This window comes from Squalius cephalus, assembly GCF_949319135.1.
Source record: "Squalius cephalus genome assembly, chromosome: 25".
NCBI classification, from domain to species: Eukaryota; Metazoa; Chordata; class Actinopteri; order Cypriniformes; family Leuciscidae; genus Squalius; species Squalius cephalus.
This window is the reverse complement of record NC_137146.1, coordinates 24,247,536-24,266,685: the sequence shown is the minus strand read 5'-3', so window position 1 is coordinate 24,266,685 and position 19,150 is coordinate 24,247,536. Positions and strand designations below refer to the sequence as shown.

At 43.1% G+C, this 19,150-nt stretch overlaps 1 protein-coding gene across 1 annotated transcript in view; it reads left to right on the top strand.

Annotated features, from left to right (window-relative positions):
• Positions 1 to 19,150, top strand: part of LOC307153995 (NXPE family member 3-like) — a 96,546-nt gene that overhangs the window by 52,034 nt on the left and 25,362 nt on the right. Inside the window, exons 3-6 of the mRNA XM_079863864.1 lie at positions 16,089 to 16,448; positions 16,645 to 17,060; positions 17,148 to 17,218; positions 17,352 to 17,555. Of these exons, the coding sequence (XP_079719990.1) occupies positions 16,089 to 16,448; positions 16,645 to 17,060; positions 17,148 to 17,218; positions 17,352 to 17,555 (1,051 nt within the window). The remainder of the gene's footprint in view (positions 1 to 16,088; positions 16,449 to 16,644; positions 17,061 to 17,147; positions 17,219 to 17,351; positions 17,556 to 19,150) is intronic.

Sequence of the window (19,150 nt, the reverse complement as noted above, 5' to 3'; positions counted from 1 at the left end):
TAAACACTTTTTGTTATACTGATTGAAACTCTCTTCATATCCTGATAGCAATCAATAATAGAAGTGGTCTAAATATTAAAACATGTACATATATCTTCTGTGGAAGTCTCAATCATTGAATTTGTTCTGACTGTACCTGCCTGTTACCTTTTTAAATACCTCCGAACACCATGCTCGCGCAGACATCACACATGATCAGCGCGTTCCACGAGGATAGGCAGATTTGTAGACATACAGTCACAGAGTGACACAAACAAACAGCTGTTGTTTAGCCGCTTTAAAGTTTCTCCTGAACCAAAACAATGAGCTTATGCTGCGTTCACGCCATGTCATAACCATAATTACAAGATGGCCTTGACGTTCTACTCAGATTTATGCTTTTCTATGTCAAAACTATCAACGCCCGGAAATTAATCTGCTGCAGTCAGTTGGTATAACTAGAGCTCTGTAAGTTGCTGGTGTTCATTATTATTGCAATGTGCTTTAAGACATGAGGTCATTTAACACCATCTCTCCTCTCCTGACGCTTTGAAAACTCTGCTGTGTGTTCATGTGTTTTGAAGGAGGCGTGGCTTTGTAGAAGCTCGGAAGTGAGGGTGGGATCTTGTGCCTTCAAAGCTAGCTTGCTATTGTTAGCCTCTCCTAAACCTAACCCTAATCTTAACCCTAACCCTTTAGTAAGTACATGTAGTTCATTATTTAATTCTTTTTAAATTAAATTATTTAATACTTAAATGTTCAGAATAATTACACTGTAACACGGATAACAAAGAACAAAGTAACAAAAGATAATCATTTAAACTAATAACAATATAAAAACAAAAAAAGGCATTTTGTGAACGCCGTAAGCGCATGCCATTCCTGCATCCACACCTACACCTTATGTTTGCACCTGGTTGCAAATGATAGTTGATCGACAGCTATGCACAGGAGGACACAACAGCAATCTGGTGCTGAGAAGAAAAGAAAGGTATATTTTTACCAACCTGTGAAATTTTATTTTTTGGCTATTGAAGTTAATGTGATTTATTAAACATGTTTAAAGCATTAATAATATAACCACCACCAGTGTTATTTCAATTCAATAACACTGTGCGCTGCATTGCATTTTGAATTATGGTAAAGATATTTGTAATTTTTGTCATATTTGTCATTGACATTCAGATCACATGATATACAGTGCATCCGTGGTGTATGGCTTTACGTGTCAATATGCCTACAGTGTTTTCTTCTTTGCAAATGATTATTTGCTGCAACAAAACTGCATAATCTTACTTTCTGTGATTTCTGAATGCCCAAGGCTGTAAAATCAATCAGACAACAACAGCCATAGGACATAATTATGTTTTATATTGGTTTATAATCAACTGTTGTTTTATTAAACACTCACTGCTCTTGTTTTTATAAGTAACTGTTTAATTAAAGGTGAACTCAGTGATTCTTAAAAAATGGCAGATGTCTTAGATTTATACTGACACTTAAAGGGATAGTTCACCCAAAAAATGAAAATTAGACCATGATTTACTCCCCCTCAAGTCATCCTATAGGTGTATATGACAAGACGAAGAAGAATGTCAAGCATGACATGAGGGTGAGTAAAACATGGGCTAATTTTCATTTTTGGGTGAACTATCCCTTTAAGCTCAGTTTTTGTCACTTTAGATTAGGCAGTGCAAAGTTAAATTAAATTGTTGGTTGTAGTTTAGAATCAGTATTCAGAATACCTAACTAACCCAGTATCCTAAAACTTTGTCATTAGTGTTGTTGAATGATTGTTGTTGTTGAATGACTAATATGTTCCGCATTATTATTTAATGCAGGGTCATGCTGAAGTTTGTCACAACAGAGAATGGAGTGGCAACATCCACAGGCACTGACACAAATGTCCGTATTTTATAATTCTATAGAGCTATAATTGTAAATAATTATGTTATGTTATCTAGTAGGTATGTTTTAATAAAGTTATATTCGGACACCTAATGTAGTCGTGAGTTGTTGTTGTTTTTCCACTTTCATAACATTTGGAGGAGATCATCATAAATTATACATGCAGGTGCTGGTCATATAATTAGAATATCATCAAAAAAAGTTAATTCAACTTAACAGGTGAAGCTAATATATTATATAGACTCATTACATGCAAAGTGAGATATTTCAAGCTTTTATTTGTTATAATTTTGATGATTATGGCTTACAGCTTATGAAACCCACAAAATCAAAATCCCAGAAAATTAGAATATTACATGAAATCACACAGTAATTACACAGTAACACCATGGTCATTGAAGCAGGTTTTGGTTCTTTTGGCAGTGTGGGCAGGTGCAAATCCTGCTGGAAAATGAAGGTAGCATGAAGTGCTCTGAAAATGTCCTGGTAGACGGCTGCGTTGACTGGATTTAATAAAGCACAGTGGACCAAAGTACTCTTTTCTGATGAGAGCAAATTTTGCACCTCATTTGGAAACCAAGGTCCCAGAGTCTGGAGGAAGAATGGAGAGGCACACAATCCAAGATGCTTGAAGTCCAGTGTGAAGTTTCCACAGTCTGTGATGGTTTGGGGTACCATGTCATCGGCTGGTGTTGGTCCACTGTGTTCTCTGAGGTCCAAGGTCAACGTAGCCGTCTACCAGGAAGTTTGAGAGCACTTCATGCTTCCTGCTGCTGACCAACTTTATGGAGATGCAGATTTCATTTTCCAACAGGACTTGGCACCTGCACACAGTGCCAAAGCTACCAGTACCTGGTTTAAGGACCATGGTATCCCTGTTCTTAATTTGCCAGCAAACTCGCCTGACCATAACCCTATAGAAAATCTATGGGGTATTGTGAAGAGGAAGATGCGATATGCCAGACCCAGGGATGGATTACTGACCGGGCCTATGGGGCCAGTGCCCAGGGGCCCTTGCCTACCAGAAGCCCGGGGGGGCCCTGGGGTTTAAGGCCACGCAATCCAGTTTGGTTCAGAAAACCCATTAACAATAGAACAATAAAGATCTGCTGATCTTATGTCCTTACATAACATAACTAAGTTAGAACAATACTAAGGTAGAGCACATTGAATTTAGCATTTAAGGTTATGATGATGATATCAGCTGTTAATCAAAGTTTCCAGCAAGAGATTCGTGCCAGTCCTGTTCTCTCTATTGTAAGTTAAATGAGTCAGATTGGTAGTCTAACAAAGATATCAATAGCAAGATTAGTTTTAACATTATGTGACCATTGCATATCGACATGATGAAAATATTCATTCAAAATCATTCGTGCATTAATGCTTCATAATTATACCTGAGAATGCTTTGACGAGTTTCCACAGTGCACGATGCTTAAGGGAACGTCTGCCAATTCCACCAACTGCAGTAAACGTAGTCTATAATGTGTATTATTTAAAATTACTTTTAACATTTAAAAACAGACGTTTTCAAATTCCAAAGCTTGCAGAAGGTTCCTAATGACAATACTGACTTAGGTTTACAGCTTTCCTGGTAGCCTTGAGTAAATTAACATGTCTAAGAAAATTATTCATAAAACGTATAAATATCAGTTGAGCCTGTTTACTTTCGTCACTGACACAGACGAAAATGAAAAAAGACTAAGTTCAGCTTTAGGAGGGGAAGAAATAGGCCAGGATAAGAAGACTGAGAGAAAAAGAAATATGAAGATGAGGAGAGAGCAGGTATTGACAAACAATCTAATGACAAGGTTTTAAAGCTAGCCTATTTCTTATAATTTTTTGGCCTTCAAAAGTCCTAAATTGCACATATGTAGATCAGAGAAATCCAAATTTTCGCCGGGGCCTTGAGTCTTGTTGCCCAGGGCACAGGAAATTGTTAATCCGGCCCTGAGCTCAATGAAATAACAACTTATGATTTCGGGGGTTTACATAGCAGGCTATTGTCCGGTTTCCCCGGCAAAATCGACTGACGCCGCGTCTGATCAAAAGTAACCTGCCTTGTCTTGTCTGTTGCTGTCAGTGACCTCTTTGCTTCGGGATTTTTCATTGCGTGAAAAAACGGAGAACAGTGTCAACACGATGCGTGAGATTTGGCAGCCCTGTCTTCACCAACAACATTGTGCATTATATTTATCAAAAAACGATTTTATTATCGAACTGAGGGGGGCCTTTGGAGATAACTGGCCCCAGGGCCTTTACAAGTCATAATCCGTCCCTGGCCAGACCCAACAATGCAGAAGAGCTGAAGGCCACTATCAGAGCAACCTGGGCTCTCATAACACCTGAGCAGTGCCACAGACTGATCGACTCCATGCCACGCCGCATTGCTGCAGTAATTCAGACAAAAGGAGCCCCAACTAAGTATTGAGTGCTGTACATGCTCATAGTTTTCATGTTCATACTTTTCAGTTGGCCAGCATTTCTAAAAATCCTTTTTTTGTATTGCTCTTAAGTAATATTAAAATTTTCTGAGATACTGAATTTGGGATTTTCATTAGTTGTCAGTTATAATCATCAAAATTAAAAGAAATTGAAATATATATATAAATAGACATTTGAAATATTTCTGTCTGTGTAATGAATGAATATAATATACAAGTTTCATTTTTTGAATGGAATTACTGAAATAAATCAACTTTTTCATGATATTCTAATTATATGACCAGCACCTGTACGTGTTAAATAAACTCTTTAGAAATTTGACATTCAAACTTCAATTACATAGCTTATCACAAACTGCAATGGAGGGTGCAGCAATATTACTTTATTTCACAAAACTAAACTTTTCAATATGCGCCTCATCAAAATCATATACAGTATAACTCATTATAATTTGTCCACACTGGATGCATGACAGTGAACGGATGCCCCACTTTTGTTTCTGATGTACTCAACTGACTGATATATACAGTACAGTATATATATATGTGTGTGTGTGTGTGTGTGTGTGTGTGTGTGTGTGTGTGTGTGACCGGATTGCTTGTATATTCTGAACTGTTAGCAAGTGGGGAAGTTTGAAGTGTCTGAGCAGCCATATTGCTTTTCTTTACTGACAAAAGGAAGGTGCTTTCTCTCCCATGAGGGGAGTAAACAAATAGGGGAATTTTCATTCACTGTAAAAAGTGAACACGTGCAGTTGTTTCTTCTCAATCAAACGTGACCGGACACCTGAAAATGAAACTCCCCCCAGTGAAATCAGTATAATATATATTTTTATCAATCCTTTTTTTCTTTTTTCTTTCTAAAAAATAAGTTTCTTTTGAGATAATTTTATGGTACTAATTAATATTTATGCAATAATTATGGTCCATTTTTGCCATTGAAAATAATAATAATAAAATTAAATTAATGCAGAATTTTAGATTAATATAGAGACTATGCCTTTTAAATCCAATTTTTGAATGCAGATTAGAGCCATCCGGTGAGAGAAAATAAAACGTGATTTTATGGTGTAACCACTGAGAATGTGTTGGTATAGCTCTCTATAGTCAAGTCAAGTCAAGTTATCTCTGCGCAAACCTAGGCAACCTCTGTGCAAACACTGACATTTAGCACATGCGCATCACATGTTCAGTCCATAGGTATGTGTTTGAATATATATGTTTGCAGGCATGTAATCCTTCTTTACAAATCAACCTTAACAAACTGGCCTTAAAAATGTATAATACAGAATTATTTATCGCGTCCGCGTAGCCACGTGGTGACTCTGTACAGATAAAAACGACAACGATTTATCTGTACAGAGGTAAACGGAGTTAAAGGAGGCCTTCACAGGGGAGAGACTAGTTGACACTTCAGGACTGTGTTGTCGTCGCGTCCAGGCGCAGGTCCTTCATCAGATCTGGATACGGCCTGGATCCGACGAACTGTGGTAAACCTCGGGATTAACAGAGAGACTAACATACGCCATCCTTCTTATGGTGTAATAAGTACATCAGGATTTATGGTTTTGGCTGACCTAATCTATGCAGCCTAACATTGAACTATAGAAGTCTTTAATGTGTTATGTGTATGCTAGGCCAAAGAGATGTGTTTTTAGACTAGATTTGAACTGACAGAGTGTGTCTGCTTCCCGGACAATGTTAGGAAGACTGTTCCAAAGTTTTGGTGCTAAATAGGAAAAGGATCTACCGCCAGCAGTCGATTTTGATATTCTAGGTATTATCAACTGGCCGGAATTTTGAGATCACAATAGACGTGAAGGACTATAATGCGTTAAGAGCTCAAGCACTGGGGAGCTAAACCATTTAGTGCTTTGTAAGTAATCAGCAATATTTTAAAATCTATATGAGGTTTAATAGGGATAATAGAGAGGTGAATTTAGAAGTTTTTAGACAAAAAAACTTGTAAGATTCGAAATTTGATTTGATTTTAAGTTTTGATTTGAAGTTTAAACGTCAAACCTGCCCTAGTGAAAAAAAAGTATGCTAAGTATACTTGCAGCCAGACTAATTGTCAGTATACTTCAAGTGTGTTAATGATTAGTTAACTTGAAGTGTGCTATTTTGGATAATTTTTTTTTGTACTAAGTGTATTTTAGTTATAATTAAATTATACTAAAGTATAACTTTAAGTGTATTTAGTGTACTTTTTGATGCTAAATTGAGACAATTTCAAGTATACTTAGTACACTTTAAGTACATGCGTATTTTCATGCTTGATTATATTAAAGCATACTTTTTTGTATTACAAGTACATTACAAATTAATTAAGAGTGTCTTCCAAACAAACAAGAAATATACCATAAATATATTATTTTTGAGTAAAAATATACTTTCTTCCCCAAAGCTGAATGCACTTGTCAGGGTCATTACAGTAAATAACATGTAACTTCAATACCACACAGATACACATAATTAACTCAAACAGTGTTTATTAAATCCTCACAAAGTTTTAGCATTGAAAAACAGAACAAAATGCACCATGTAATACTTGGTTTATTTACCGTGAGACACAAAAGGCGTTTTCTCCTATAGACCCATAATAAACTAAAACACAACATAAATTCACAAAATACGTCAATTTTATTAGCTTGATGTAATCCAAATCTTTAGAATCCATACGTTGTTTGCAAGAAACAGATCCAAATTCAGCCCTTTATCCAGTGATCTTCATCTCATTCTCCACTTCTCAGCAGAGACCGTAAACGTCAATCCCGCGCTCGTGGTGAATTCAAATTCAAAAATTGCGCCCGAACATGCGTTACGACATGTTTTACGTCAGTGATATCAAACGCTCATTGGCTCTCGCATGCTTCGTCACAGATTGCGACATGCCGTGTTTAAGATGGTGTACTAGATTTGAAATGGAGAAGCGCGCGCGCGCGCCTTCACAGAGCGAACAACGAACCGAAACCGGATTAACATTTTCATGGATTAAATTCTGCTCTGTAACGTTACCTCATACAAAACTATTATATACTGCCAGAGAGGACTGCGACACATCGTCATGTGAACGGCTTTTGGTACCGGTTTTGGCATTTTCTCAATAAATAAATTATTGTGATTGTACGTGTCTGTCGTATTTTTTACAGTCTATGATTAATACCTAACAATGAGACCAGGCTGGATGGCCGCTCGCACGTCCGACGGAGTTGTGTGTGGCCTTTCAACGCATTTATCATATGTTTTATTACTTTCTGAAAGTAGCAATTAAGTGAATTGCAAGCATGAAGAAATACACTTAAAAAATTCCATAATTTAACAAAGTATACTACAACTTCAGGTTATTTAATAATGTAGGCTACTTTGAAAGTATACTTTCAATGCATTGTTACAATGATCATTTTCAGCACATAGTTAAAAAATATTCATAAAATATATTTAAGAAAAGTGCAAATAAATATACTTATAAAAAATAAACAGAACTTTCACTTCACGTATATTTTTGTAAAATATATTTTTAGAAAATATACTAAATTACAATTATTTTAAAGTGTGTTAAAAATTGCATTGTGAAAATAGTCAAAAGTATGCTGCTAATATACTTTTTGTATATTTAAAAATAGTACATTTTTATTAGTATATTTGCAATGTACTATTAAAACAGGGAATATATTACAAATACAATAAAGTATACTTTTTTTTCACTAGGGTGAATACAGAGAAAACATTTTGTTACATGCAACATCAAAATTCAATAAAAATATAACAAAAATAAACAGGAATCCTTTATCACAGCTTAATCCATCTGATCTAATTTCAACCCCTTTTTTTTAAGTCTTCTGACTAATTTTTGCTGTATGGTAATAGTCCTTCCAGTTTATTTGTGTGTATAATTGTGTGTGTGTGTGTGTGTGTGTGTGTGTGTGTGTGTGTGTGTGTGTGTGTGTGTGTGTGTGTGTGTGTGAGTGGGTCTGTCTGTTTTGCTCTGTTGATGTTTTAGAGTTTCACCCCTTCATTGCTGTGCACTTTTTTTCTGCATCGTGGCTGATTTGTAGATTGTACACACAAAAATATTCTGTGTTTACATATTTTTTGCCCATTTCCTATTTATTTCCTATGGCGGTTATTTTTGGCCGCGAAGACCATGAGTGTGACTATTTTTTTTTACAACCACTTAGCCTTTTCAAATCATGCCCTACATTTTTTTGTGTTTATATGCCAAGTGCCATAAAAGTCACCAGGTTCCCTTACGAGAACGTTCTCTCGTACTGCGTTGCAAACGCTTATGGGAAAACTCCTTTTCTCGAGAATATTGAAGCCTTTATTTTAAAACGCATTTGCTACAGCACAGGCGAGAGCATCAGACCCACGTGAGTGAGCTGATAGGCTGTGCTGTGGGCAACTGCACGAACCAATGGCGGATAGACAGAAGCGCGCGAGCCAATCAGGGCGCTTGGCGCTCTGTCACTGTCAAGCGCGCGAAACTACACGTGACCATAACATATAAATACAGATAGAATCCGCCATTTGACAGATTTAATCTCCTTCAGCTCGACTCACCTCGTCGCTGATTTTCTCCGGTCGTAAGAAGCCCTCGTCGTGGAAAAGCCGTCCAGCGGAACAGCTTCGCATCCCGGCATCTCGCCAGCTGAGCGTTTCCCTGTGGCATCCGACGAAAAATTATATCCTTTTCATTGCATATTTATCTAAAAGAGCAAACCGCTGTTTTCACAGCGCGGCATAATGCCTCTCTCCATCTGTGAGAGCTGCGGGGTCTCCCTGCATGCATCCGACGGACACACCCAGTGTGCGGCCTGCCTCGGCCCTGAGCACGCCGAGGCAGCGCTCATGAAAGGCGGCTGCCAATTCTGCGACGGGATGCCTGTCTCCGTTCTCCGTTCAAGGCTGTCTTCGACGGTGACCGATTCCGCCCACCTTCCGTCTTCGGCGCCCCACGAGCCCCGTAGGAAGAAGCGGCGCGATCAGAGGCGTCCTGAGCGCGGTGAGTTTAGCGAGTGCACGCCGGGCCTTTCTCCTCGTGCCTCGCCCACGCCTTCTTCGCCTGTCCTGTTCTCTCGGAGCGAGCAGCGCCCCTCGTCTGAAGCGGCTGGACTCGTCTCTTTCGGCGCATCTCCGGATGACGTCGATGACGCACTTTCTATGGCGGCATCTGAGAGCGAGGATTGGTCGGGCTCCGCGGACCCCGCCCCCCCCCTCTCAGCTAGAGTTTTCTGATACTCGAGCGAGCATTGACGCCGAACTTCTCCGTGTCATGTCTCGCGCTGTTGACGAGTTGGGACTCGATTGGCTTTCTCCAGCTGAGCCCGCCAGAAGCCGCCTCGATGAATGGTACCTGCCGGGGCGCCAGCAGGCCCCTCGTCAGCGCGCCGCTCCATTTATGCCTGAGGTTCACGAAGAGCTCACAAAATGCTGGCGCGCGCCCTTTTCAGCGCGAACGCGCTCATCTGCCTCTTCTACGCTCTCCACTGTTGACGGCGCTGAAGAGAAAGGATATGTGTCTCTCCCCCCACTGGAGGAAGCGGTCGCTGCACACGTATGCCCCCCCACTGCAGGTAGTTGGAGGTCTAAGACGGTGCACCCTTCTAAGCCGTGCAGAACTACTTCGGCCATTGCCAGCCGCGCATACGCTGCCGCCGGTCAAGCCGCCTCTGCACTTCACGCCATGGCGACGCTTCAAGCCTTCCAGGCCAAAATTCTCCGTTCCATGGATGAGTCAGGCCCGGACCCAGACACATTTAAAGACCTCAGGAGTGCCACGGATCTGGCACTGAGGGCCACGAAGACCACCGCTCAAGCCCTGGGCCGCAATATGGCCAGCCTAGTGGTAATGGAGCGCCACCTCTGGCTAAACTTAACCGAGATCAGGGACGCGGATAAAACTGCCTTCCTCGACTCGCCCGTCACAGCCTCAGGTCTCTTCGGCCCATCTGTCAGCGGCTTCGCCGATCGCTTCACTGAAGCTCAGAAGGCTTCCAGCGCCATGAGACACTTTCTACCAAAGCGCTCCAGCTCAGTCCAACGGCGCCCCAAGAGCACGCCGCGACCTGAGAAAGTGGTGTCCCAGGTCCTCCAGCCCCGCCCAGCGGCTGAGACCAGTAAGCACATGAAGCCAGCGAAACAGTTCCCGTTCCCTAAGCGCCAGGGCCCGCGGCCGAAGCTGACGCTCGATCACGAGCCCAAGAAGCCGTCCTAACCGGCACAAAGAGGGGTCACTGTCCCGCTGCGGCCGGACCAGCCCCAAAAATCGCTCGACTACTGCTCACGGCTCCCTCTTCAGTTCAGGCGGCTGCAGCAGTTCTAAATGCAGTTCATGGGCCCGTCACATGTCACGCACCCCTGCAAACAAACGCTGTTTTAACAGCGACCCACACAAAGCACAAATCGAGCATAATTTCTCACATGCATACATGTCAGTCCGAGCCCCCCACTCTGGGTGTTCCAGATATGATAATGCCTCTAGCTCTGCGGGCTCTAGCTTGGCAAGCTATCCCCGGAGTTTCAGTATGGGTGATGAACATCATAAAGCATGGTTACTCGCTTCAGTTCGCCCGCAGACCACCGCGTTTTCGCGCGGTTATACAAACCACGGTAAGGGGCACATTGAGTCATGTCCTCCGCACCGAAGTGTTAAGTCTGCTGGCGAAAGGGGCCATCGAGAAGATCCCCCCTTCTCTGAGCGAGTCAGGTTTTTACAGCCGATACTTTCTTGTTCCAAAGAAAGACGGCGGCCTGAGACCCATTTTAGATCTCAGACATCTGAACAAGGCTCTCATGTCACGGCCGTTCAGAATGCTCACGACCAGACATATCCTGGCGCAGATTCGCCCAGGCGACTGGTTTTTCTCAGTAGATCTGAAAGACGCTTACTTTCACATTCAAGTGAACCCCCACCACAGGCCATTCTTGAGATTCGCCTTCGAGGGGCAGACATACCAGTACACAGTTCTTCCATTTGGACTGGCACTAGCGCCTTGTACATTCACGAAGTGCATGGATGCAGCTCTCTCCCCCCTGAGACAGCGGGGAATGCGCATCCTAAACTACCTCGACGACTGGCTCATACTGACCCAGTCAGAGGCGGAGTCACATACTCACAAAGCCTGGCTCCTCAGCCATCTAGAATGTCTAGGGCTCAGGGTCAATGTTGCAAAGAGTGTTCTGTTGCCCAGCCAACGTATCACGTTCCTGGGAACAGTTCTCGACTCCGTACTTATGAGAGCATGGCCCACACCGGCCCGTGCTCTAACGATTCAGCAGCTCACGGCATCGTTCATAGAGGGCTCTCTTGTACCCCTCAGAACGTTTCAGAGGATCCTTGGCCTGATGGCCTCTGCATCATCAGTACTCCAACTAGGCCTACTGCGTATGCGTCCTCTTCAGCTGTGGCTGGCTCCTCTGGTGCCACCCCACGCCTGGCATTCAGGCCACTTGATTATCAAGGTGGACCAGCGCTGTGTTCAAGCCCTGGCCCCTTGGAAAAACGCCAGCTGGTACCAGCAGGGCGTAAGCATGGGGGTAGTTTCAGAGAGGAGGATGATTTCAACAGACGCCTCCAACTCCGGTTGGGGAGCTCTGTACGAGGGCAGGCCTGCCTCCGGCCTCTGGTCGAGCTCGGAGAAACGCCTACACATAAACTGCCTCGAAATGAGAGCAGTTTTTCTAGCCCTAAAAACATTCCTCCCATACCTGGCGGGACACCACGTGTTGGTACGGACGGACAACATGTCGGTGGTCTCTTACATAAATCGCCAGGGCGGCCTCAGGTCCCGCAACCTGTTTGCCATAGCCTCACAGCTCTTGCTATGGGCTCACACCAATCTGCGCTCGCTCAGGGCAGCTCACGTGCCAGGCACGTTGAATACAGGAGCAGACATGCTCTCTCGGGGCAGAGTTCCCCCAGAGGAATGGTCTCTCCACCCTCAGACAGTTCTCCTACTCTGGGAGGTCTTCGGGAAGGCAGAAGTAGATCTTTTCGCCTCAGAAGACAACTGTCAATGCCCAATCTTTTTCTTAAAGAGCAGGGATGCGTTGGCCCACGACTGGCCCAACCTTCCTCTCTATGCGTTCCCCCCGGTCTCGATGCTCCCTCAGGTCATCGAACGGATCAGGAACACGAAAAGCGCAGTGCTATTAGTAGCTCCTCTCTGGCGGACCCAGGTTTGGTTCCCAGAGTTGATGCAGCTGTCTGTAGCAGACCCGTGGCCAATCCCAGTGAGGCGCGACCTCCTGACTCAGGCCAACAGGACAATCTGGCATCCCCGTCCCGACTTATGGGCCCTACATGTATGGCCACTCAACGGGTACCCCAGAACCTCCCAGAGGGCGTCCTGAATACTATAAAGGAAGCTAGAGCTCCGTCTACCAGACGCCTCTATCTCAGTAAATGGTCAGTGTTTTCCAGCTGGTGTTTAGCTCGAGACCTCGACCCATACACTTGTGAAGTACCAAGAGTACTGTCTTTTCTACAGGAGATGTTGGACGCGGGTCGCTCCCCCTCCACTCTCAAAGTGTACGTGGCAGCCATTGCTGCTTTTCACGTATTGGAAGCCGGGGCCTCCTTAGGAAAAAGCGACCTTATAGTTCGCTTCCTCAGGGGCGCCAGGAGGCTTAACCCGCCTCGGCCACCGTCTGTTCCGGCCTGGGACCTCTCCTTGGTCCTGCGGGCTCTTAAGGGACCTCCCTTTGAACCACTTCAGTCAGCTGATCCTAAGTCTCTCTCTCTGAAAACCGCCCTGCTTCTAGCACTGGCGTCAGTAAAGAGAATAGGGGATTTACAGGCGCTGTCTACCAGCGCTTCCTGTCTGGAGTTTGGTCCTAATGACTCCAAGGTCATTCTTAGGCCAAGACATGGATATGTTCCTAAGGTGCTCTCAACTCCGTTCAGAGCCCAGGTTATTTCTCTGTCAGCTCTCCCCTCCTCCGAGGAGGATAGCGATTCTCTCATGCTTTGCCCAGTCAGAGCTTTGAGAATTTATCTGGAGCGTTCGGCCTCTTTCAGACAGTCTGAACAGCTCTTTGTGTGTTTCGGGGGCCGATCCAAGGGCCTCCCGGTCACTAAAACCACACTGTCCAGATGGATAGTTGACGCCATTGCCCTGGCTTACACCTCACTGGGCCTCTCTTGTCCCATAGGTGTTAGAGCTCATTCCACGAGAGGTGTTGCCTCTTCGTGGGCTTGGTCAAGTGGTATTCCCATTGAAGACATTTGTGCGGCGGCCGGCTGGTCCGCTCCGTCCACATTTGTGAGATTCTATAATCTGGATGTCCCTGCTCTGCAGACATGCGTTCTTTCTGTCTAGACTCTGGCTCTGTGGATCCAGACTAGTTTTGAACCATGGTCACTTGGGTATTCCCATCTATAGCATATGTGCGGCGGCCGGATATCCGCTCCGTCCACATTGTTGAATTATAGCTTTAATGCCCTTGCTTTGTAGCTACAGTTCTTCTGTCTAGACACTGGCTCTGTGACCCAGTCTAGTTGATATTGAACACACGGTTTTCACCTTGTGGACTAAGTGACTGGCTTTGGCCAGATCCGATGAATTATAACTTTAATGTCCCTGCTTTGCAGTTACAGTCTTTTCAGTCTAGACTCTGGCTCTGCGGACCCAGACTAGTTTGATATTAAACACACGGCTATCACCTTGTGGGTTAAATGACTGGCTCTGGCCAGTCTTTATTACGGATAATTGATGGGCCCGATGTTCGGTCTCTTTTTATCCTGGCTATTCTGTACTTCCCGGAACTCTGGTGAGTCAGAGCGGCCAAAAGATTAATAGCACGGCGTTTTAAATGGAAACGTTCCCATAAGCGTTTGCAACGCAGTACGAGAGAACGTTCTCGTAAGGGAACGTACTGGTTACTTTCGTAACCTCGGTTCCCTTAGAGATAAGGGAACGAGTACTGCGTTGCCTTGCCGTGCTATTTTTCTTATGGCAGGTTTGTCGCTTCAGTCGATTATACCTGTCAAATGGCGGATTCTATCTGTATTTATATGTTATGGTCACGTGTAGTTTCGCGCGCTTGACAGTGACAGAGCGCCAAGCGCCCTGATTGGCTCGCGCGCTTCTGTCTATCCGCCATTGGTTCGTGCAGTTGCCCACAGCACAGCCTATCAGCTCACTCACGTGGGTCTGATGCTCTCGCCTGTGCTGTAGCAAATGCGTTTTAAAATAAAGGCTTCAATATTCTCGAGAAAAGGAGTTTTCCCATAAGCGTTTGCAACGCAGTACTCGTTCCCTTATCTCTAAGGGAACCGAGGTTACGAAAGTAACCAGTACGTTTTGTCCCATTCCAATGAAGCTATGATTTTTTAAATTTCAAAATGTAAACCTTTTTGGTCAAAAGTGACCAAAGAGCACCAGAGGGTTAAGGAGGTATTTCTACCTGATTTGACCTACAAGTTCTGTGACCAACTTCAATCAGTTTGATGTAACATAAAACAAGGGAATGCTGTTTTAACTTAATTGATTTAGATTGACCCAACATACAATTTCCATTAAAGCTCAGGATGGACACATTCGACACAGGTGCACCTGCTCACTGCTGTTCGGCGAATTTTGCTTCAATGAGAAATTGTGATTAGGGGTTATTATATACATTATGTTAAAGTGAAAAATAAAAAAAATTGCAATTGACAGCAGCACTACTCTTCACCACAATGGTAACCACAAAATTCAGTTATAGAAACTGTCCAACTGAACATTTAACATTAACAACATCTTTCCCTTTACTGTAAAACATAAAATAACACTGAATCCCTAAATTTACTCTTCTAATGCAGGCCCTTGCGAAGCATGCTTGGAATTACAGATCCACTGATCGGGGCTGCATTCCTCAAAAGCATTGTGAGATTTAAGTTGATCATAGAGACCATTGGTGGCAAAGGCTTTAAGATCTATTGGCTTACAATGCTAAACGAAGCCCTGAGCACTGGACCTGTAGTTCCCAGCATGCTTTGCAAGGGGCTGCATTAGGAGAGGATATTTAGAGATTAAGTGTTACTTTATGGGTTTTTAAGTAAAGGGAAAGCTGTTGGTAGTTTATGTTAATGTTTAATGTTCAGTTATGTTGGACATTTAGAGTTGTTTCTATTATTGAAATCAAGTTAAATTTAATTAGATTAAATTTTAAATATTATTGAAATCAAGTTAAATTGAATTTGAGTTATGCTTCAGTAAAACCTTGTTTTTCAGGTTGGTTAAATTCAGTTATAATCAGTAATCTTAAATCATTTAATTTAAACAAAACCAGTTATTGTAGATGTTACCACATGAAGTACATTTTCTAAGTTGAACTGACTAAACATTTTTTTTCAGTGAAGCACCACAGACCATTGTGTTAGTGTCCAAGGTTACTTATAGTTGTTTCTGCATATTTATCTAGGATTGAAAGTATTTTAAGAAGAAAAAAAGACAAACTTCAGTTTTAAGTATTCTCATAATTATTTTAGTAGTGGAGAAGCAGATAAAATGTTGAACAAACAGCCATCTTGATGAGAACTAAGGTCCCTTTGATGTTCCTTTTTGACTTGTTGAGTAAAGACAATTCTTTGCTTTTGAACCCATGATGGTCGTTGCTAGCGCTACATAGTAGGACCTAACCCATTCACACTTTGAGCATGAACTTTTATAGTATTATCCAGAAACTATCTTTATCTACAATAAATAAATAATTTATATATAGAACAAAAAAAAAGAATTTGGTTGATTTAAAATTCTGATCCTCTCCCAGGCTCTATGGGGATTGACTGGTGGGATCCAAATAAGACCATTTCACCCCCCCAGACCTAAACCAGTTCCTCGAAATAATAATTATTCATCTACAATATCTGCTCATGACATGGGAATCAGTGAAGAGGAGTGGGAACGGCTACAGAAGGCTCTGGACTGGCCCGGTCCAGATCAAGAAATCACTCAGCTGAATCAGAGCACAAGCCCAGTCCACTCAACATTCTCTATTGTGGGACTCAAGGAGAGTTACAAAGTGGGAGAAAAGATCTCTGTTATCATCACAGCCAGAGACCACAACAAGAACCTGAAAAGATATGGAGGAGATCTTTTCCAAGCAAAGCTATTCAATTCAAAGCTAATGGTGTGTTTGTTTTATATTATTTTATAATATTTCTTTTTATAAAAATTAAGACACTGAGTTTGATTAGCTTAGTTTCATTTGCCTGTTAATGGTTGATTTACATTTTATAATTAAAGTTTTATATGCTTTAAAATTGGATTTACTAACAGAAATTAGTTTTCTGCATTACACTTAACCTTCTCTGTTCTTCTTGAAGGCGAGTGTGTACGGGGAGGTTGTGGATCACTGTAATGGGACTTACTCTGTTGCTCTTCTTCTGCCCTGGGAAGGTCAGGCACAAGTTTATGTACGTCTAGAGCACTCCAGTGAGCTTGTGCAGATTCTAAAAAAATACAGGGAGTCCTCATTTCCACGCAGCCACTATAATGGCTACTTTGAAGGGCCAGGACCCAATAAAACCAGGATCCATGAAGTAGTACAATGCAATCTTAAGTGGGGTGCAGGTGGAAGTTGGAGTAAAGGCGACTGCTGCTGTGAGTATAAGGATATAAAAACAGGGACGGTGTGGCAGTGTGAGAGACCAAAGAAACTTTCTTGTGACAAACTGGTTCATCACTCAAGAGGTGGTTTGGAAAACCCATTAAATCCTTTTGAGAAGCAAATTTTCACAAAGTAAGTGGGAAAGGATTCAAAATGAATTACAGAGGAATTGTAAAACTAGAAAAACTACGGAAGATGTTTTTTTTTTTTTCTCCACAGGACATTAACAAATGTTGCTATTACTGGAGACACACAAATCATAAATGTCCTTCCCAACACTACAGGCATCGGTATGTTCATATATCAGGACCGATATAATCTAAAATCAAATGTTGTTAGTTGCAAGAGAATTAAGAATTTGCATAAATACGGCACAGTCTCTTCAGGTAAATTTTTTTGTTTGTTTTTGTTTTTTTGCTTTAGGCACAATGGAGAGATGCAGATCTGGCATGACAACACCAGTTCCTGCAGGGTTTTATCTGAAAGATGTCTGGAAGTCTTTTGTGTGCAACACCCAGAAGTTCAGTTCTTCACAAATGGGAAATTGTCTTAAAAACAAGATTGTCTACTTGATGGGAGACTCCACCACAAGGCAGTGGTTTGAGTATTTAGAAAGAAAAGTGCCAGGCAAGTTGTTCATAAATGACATTGATGGGAGGGTGGCGGGGGATTATTTAAAAATGTTCTCATGTTATTTAAGACTTGATGTCATAAAAGTAATATAACTGAAATATACAGAAGCCCCAAAAAGTATGCTGGATACTTCATCAACAAATGCATGAATGTCTTGCAATTACACCAAAATATTAAATCAAGTGACAATTGTTTTTAAAGACTTAAATAGGTCACACTTAAAAATGTTACTGTAATTTTTTTCCTCATTGCAATAAGTATTTGCAAAAATTAAAAAAGAATTTGTTGAATCATCTTGAAGGGACAGTTCACCCCATAATGAAAATTCTGTCGTCATTTACTCTTCAACATTCAAACATTCAGTATGGGTGAGTAAATGACAGAATTAAAAATGTTAAGTGTACTATTCCTTAAAGGTCCCATTCCGTGAAATTTTCACTTTCTGAGGTTTTTTTAAATTAATATGAGTTCCCCTAGCCTGTATATGGTCCCTAAGTGGCTAGAAATTTCAGTCGGTGTAAACTGAGCTGTGGCTGTCTTTCTCTGCCTTTGAAAAAATGAAATCTCAGACATGCTGATCTTGAATTCTCCCCTTATGGCGTCATAAGGGGAAAGGTTACCTCCCCTTTCTCTTCTTTGCCCAAAATAAGAATTTGGCCCGCCCATGAGAATATGAGAATATACGCAAGTGCGATATTGGTTCTCTTACGAGAGTACTCTCGTGTTGTGTAAGCTAGCTTTGAAGAGGAGTGCGAGGAGATGTCTATGTCGACCCTGCGGGCTCGTCTAGCATCTTTCGACGTGGACCCCGCCCCTCCGCTTCTCTCTTCTGGGCCGCGCCGTAAAAAGCGCCTTTCACAGAGAACCCCGGAGGCCAACGCTGCGAGCGCTTGCATGCCGGATATCTCCCAGTGTGCATCGCTCTCTGGATCCCCCACCTCTATCACGGCCGGCCAGCACCCTTCCGCCCCCGTCGTGCATATCGAGTCTGAGGGGGACGACGCAGAAGAGGACAGATGCTCTCTTCTGGCTTCAGAGTGCGAAGGCTGGTCGGGCTCCATTCCGGAACCCCGCCCCTTCCCTTCAAGAGTCGAGCGGTGTGCGGGCTAGCTTCGACTCAGAGCTTCTCCGCCTGCTCACCAAGGCCGTGGAGGACCTCGGCCTCGATTGGTCGCTGCCCGAGGAACCCGCGCCCAGCAGGCTGGATGGCTGTTTGCTGCCCGGTCGTCGCTCGACGCCTCACACAAGGCCCGCTCCCTTCCTGCCGGAACACCACGAGGAGCTGACTAAAAGCTGGAGGGCGCCATTTTCTGCCAGGCTGCGGTCTACTGTCTCTTCGACGCTCTCTCATGTTGACGGCGCGAAAGACAAGGGCTACCTCTGCATTCCTCCTGTCGAGGAACCGGTAGCCACTCACCTCTGCCCGCCTTCCGCCGGATGGCAGTCCAAGCCCTCGCTGCCCTCGAAAGCCTGCAGGACAACTTCGGCTCTGATCGGTCGCGCCTACGCCGCCGCCGGTCAAGCCGCTTCAGCGCTTCACTCTATGGCCGTGCTCCAGGTTTTTAAGGCTAACCTTCTCCGCACTATGG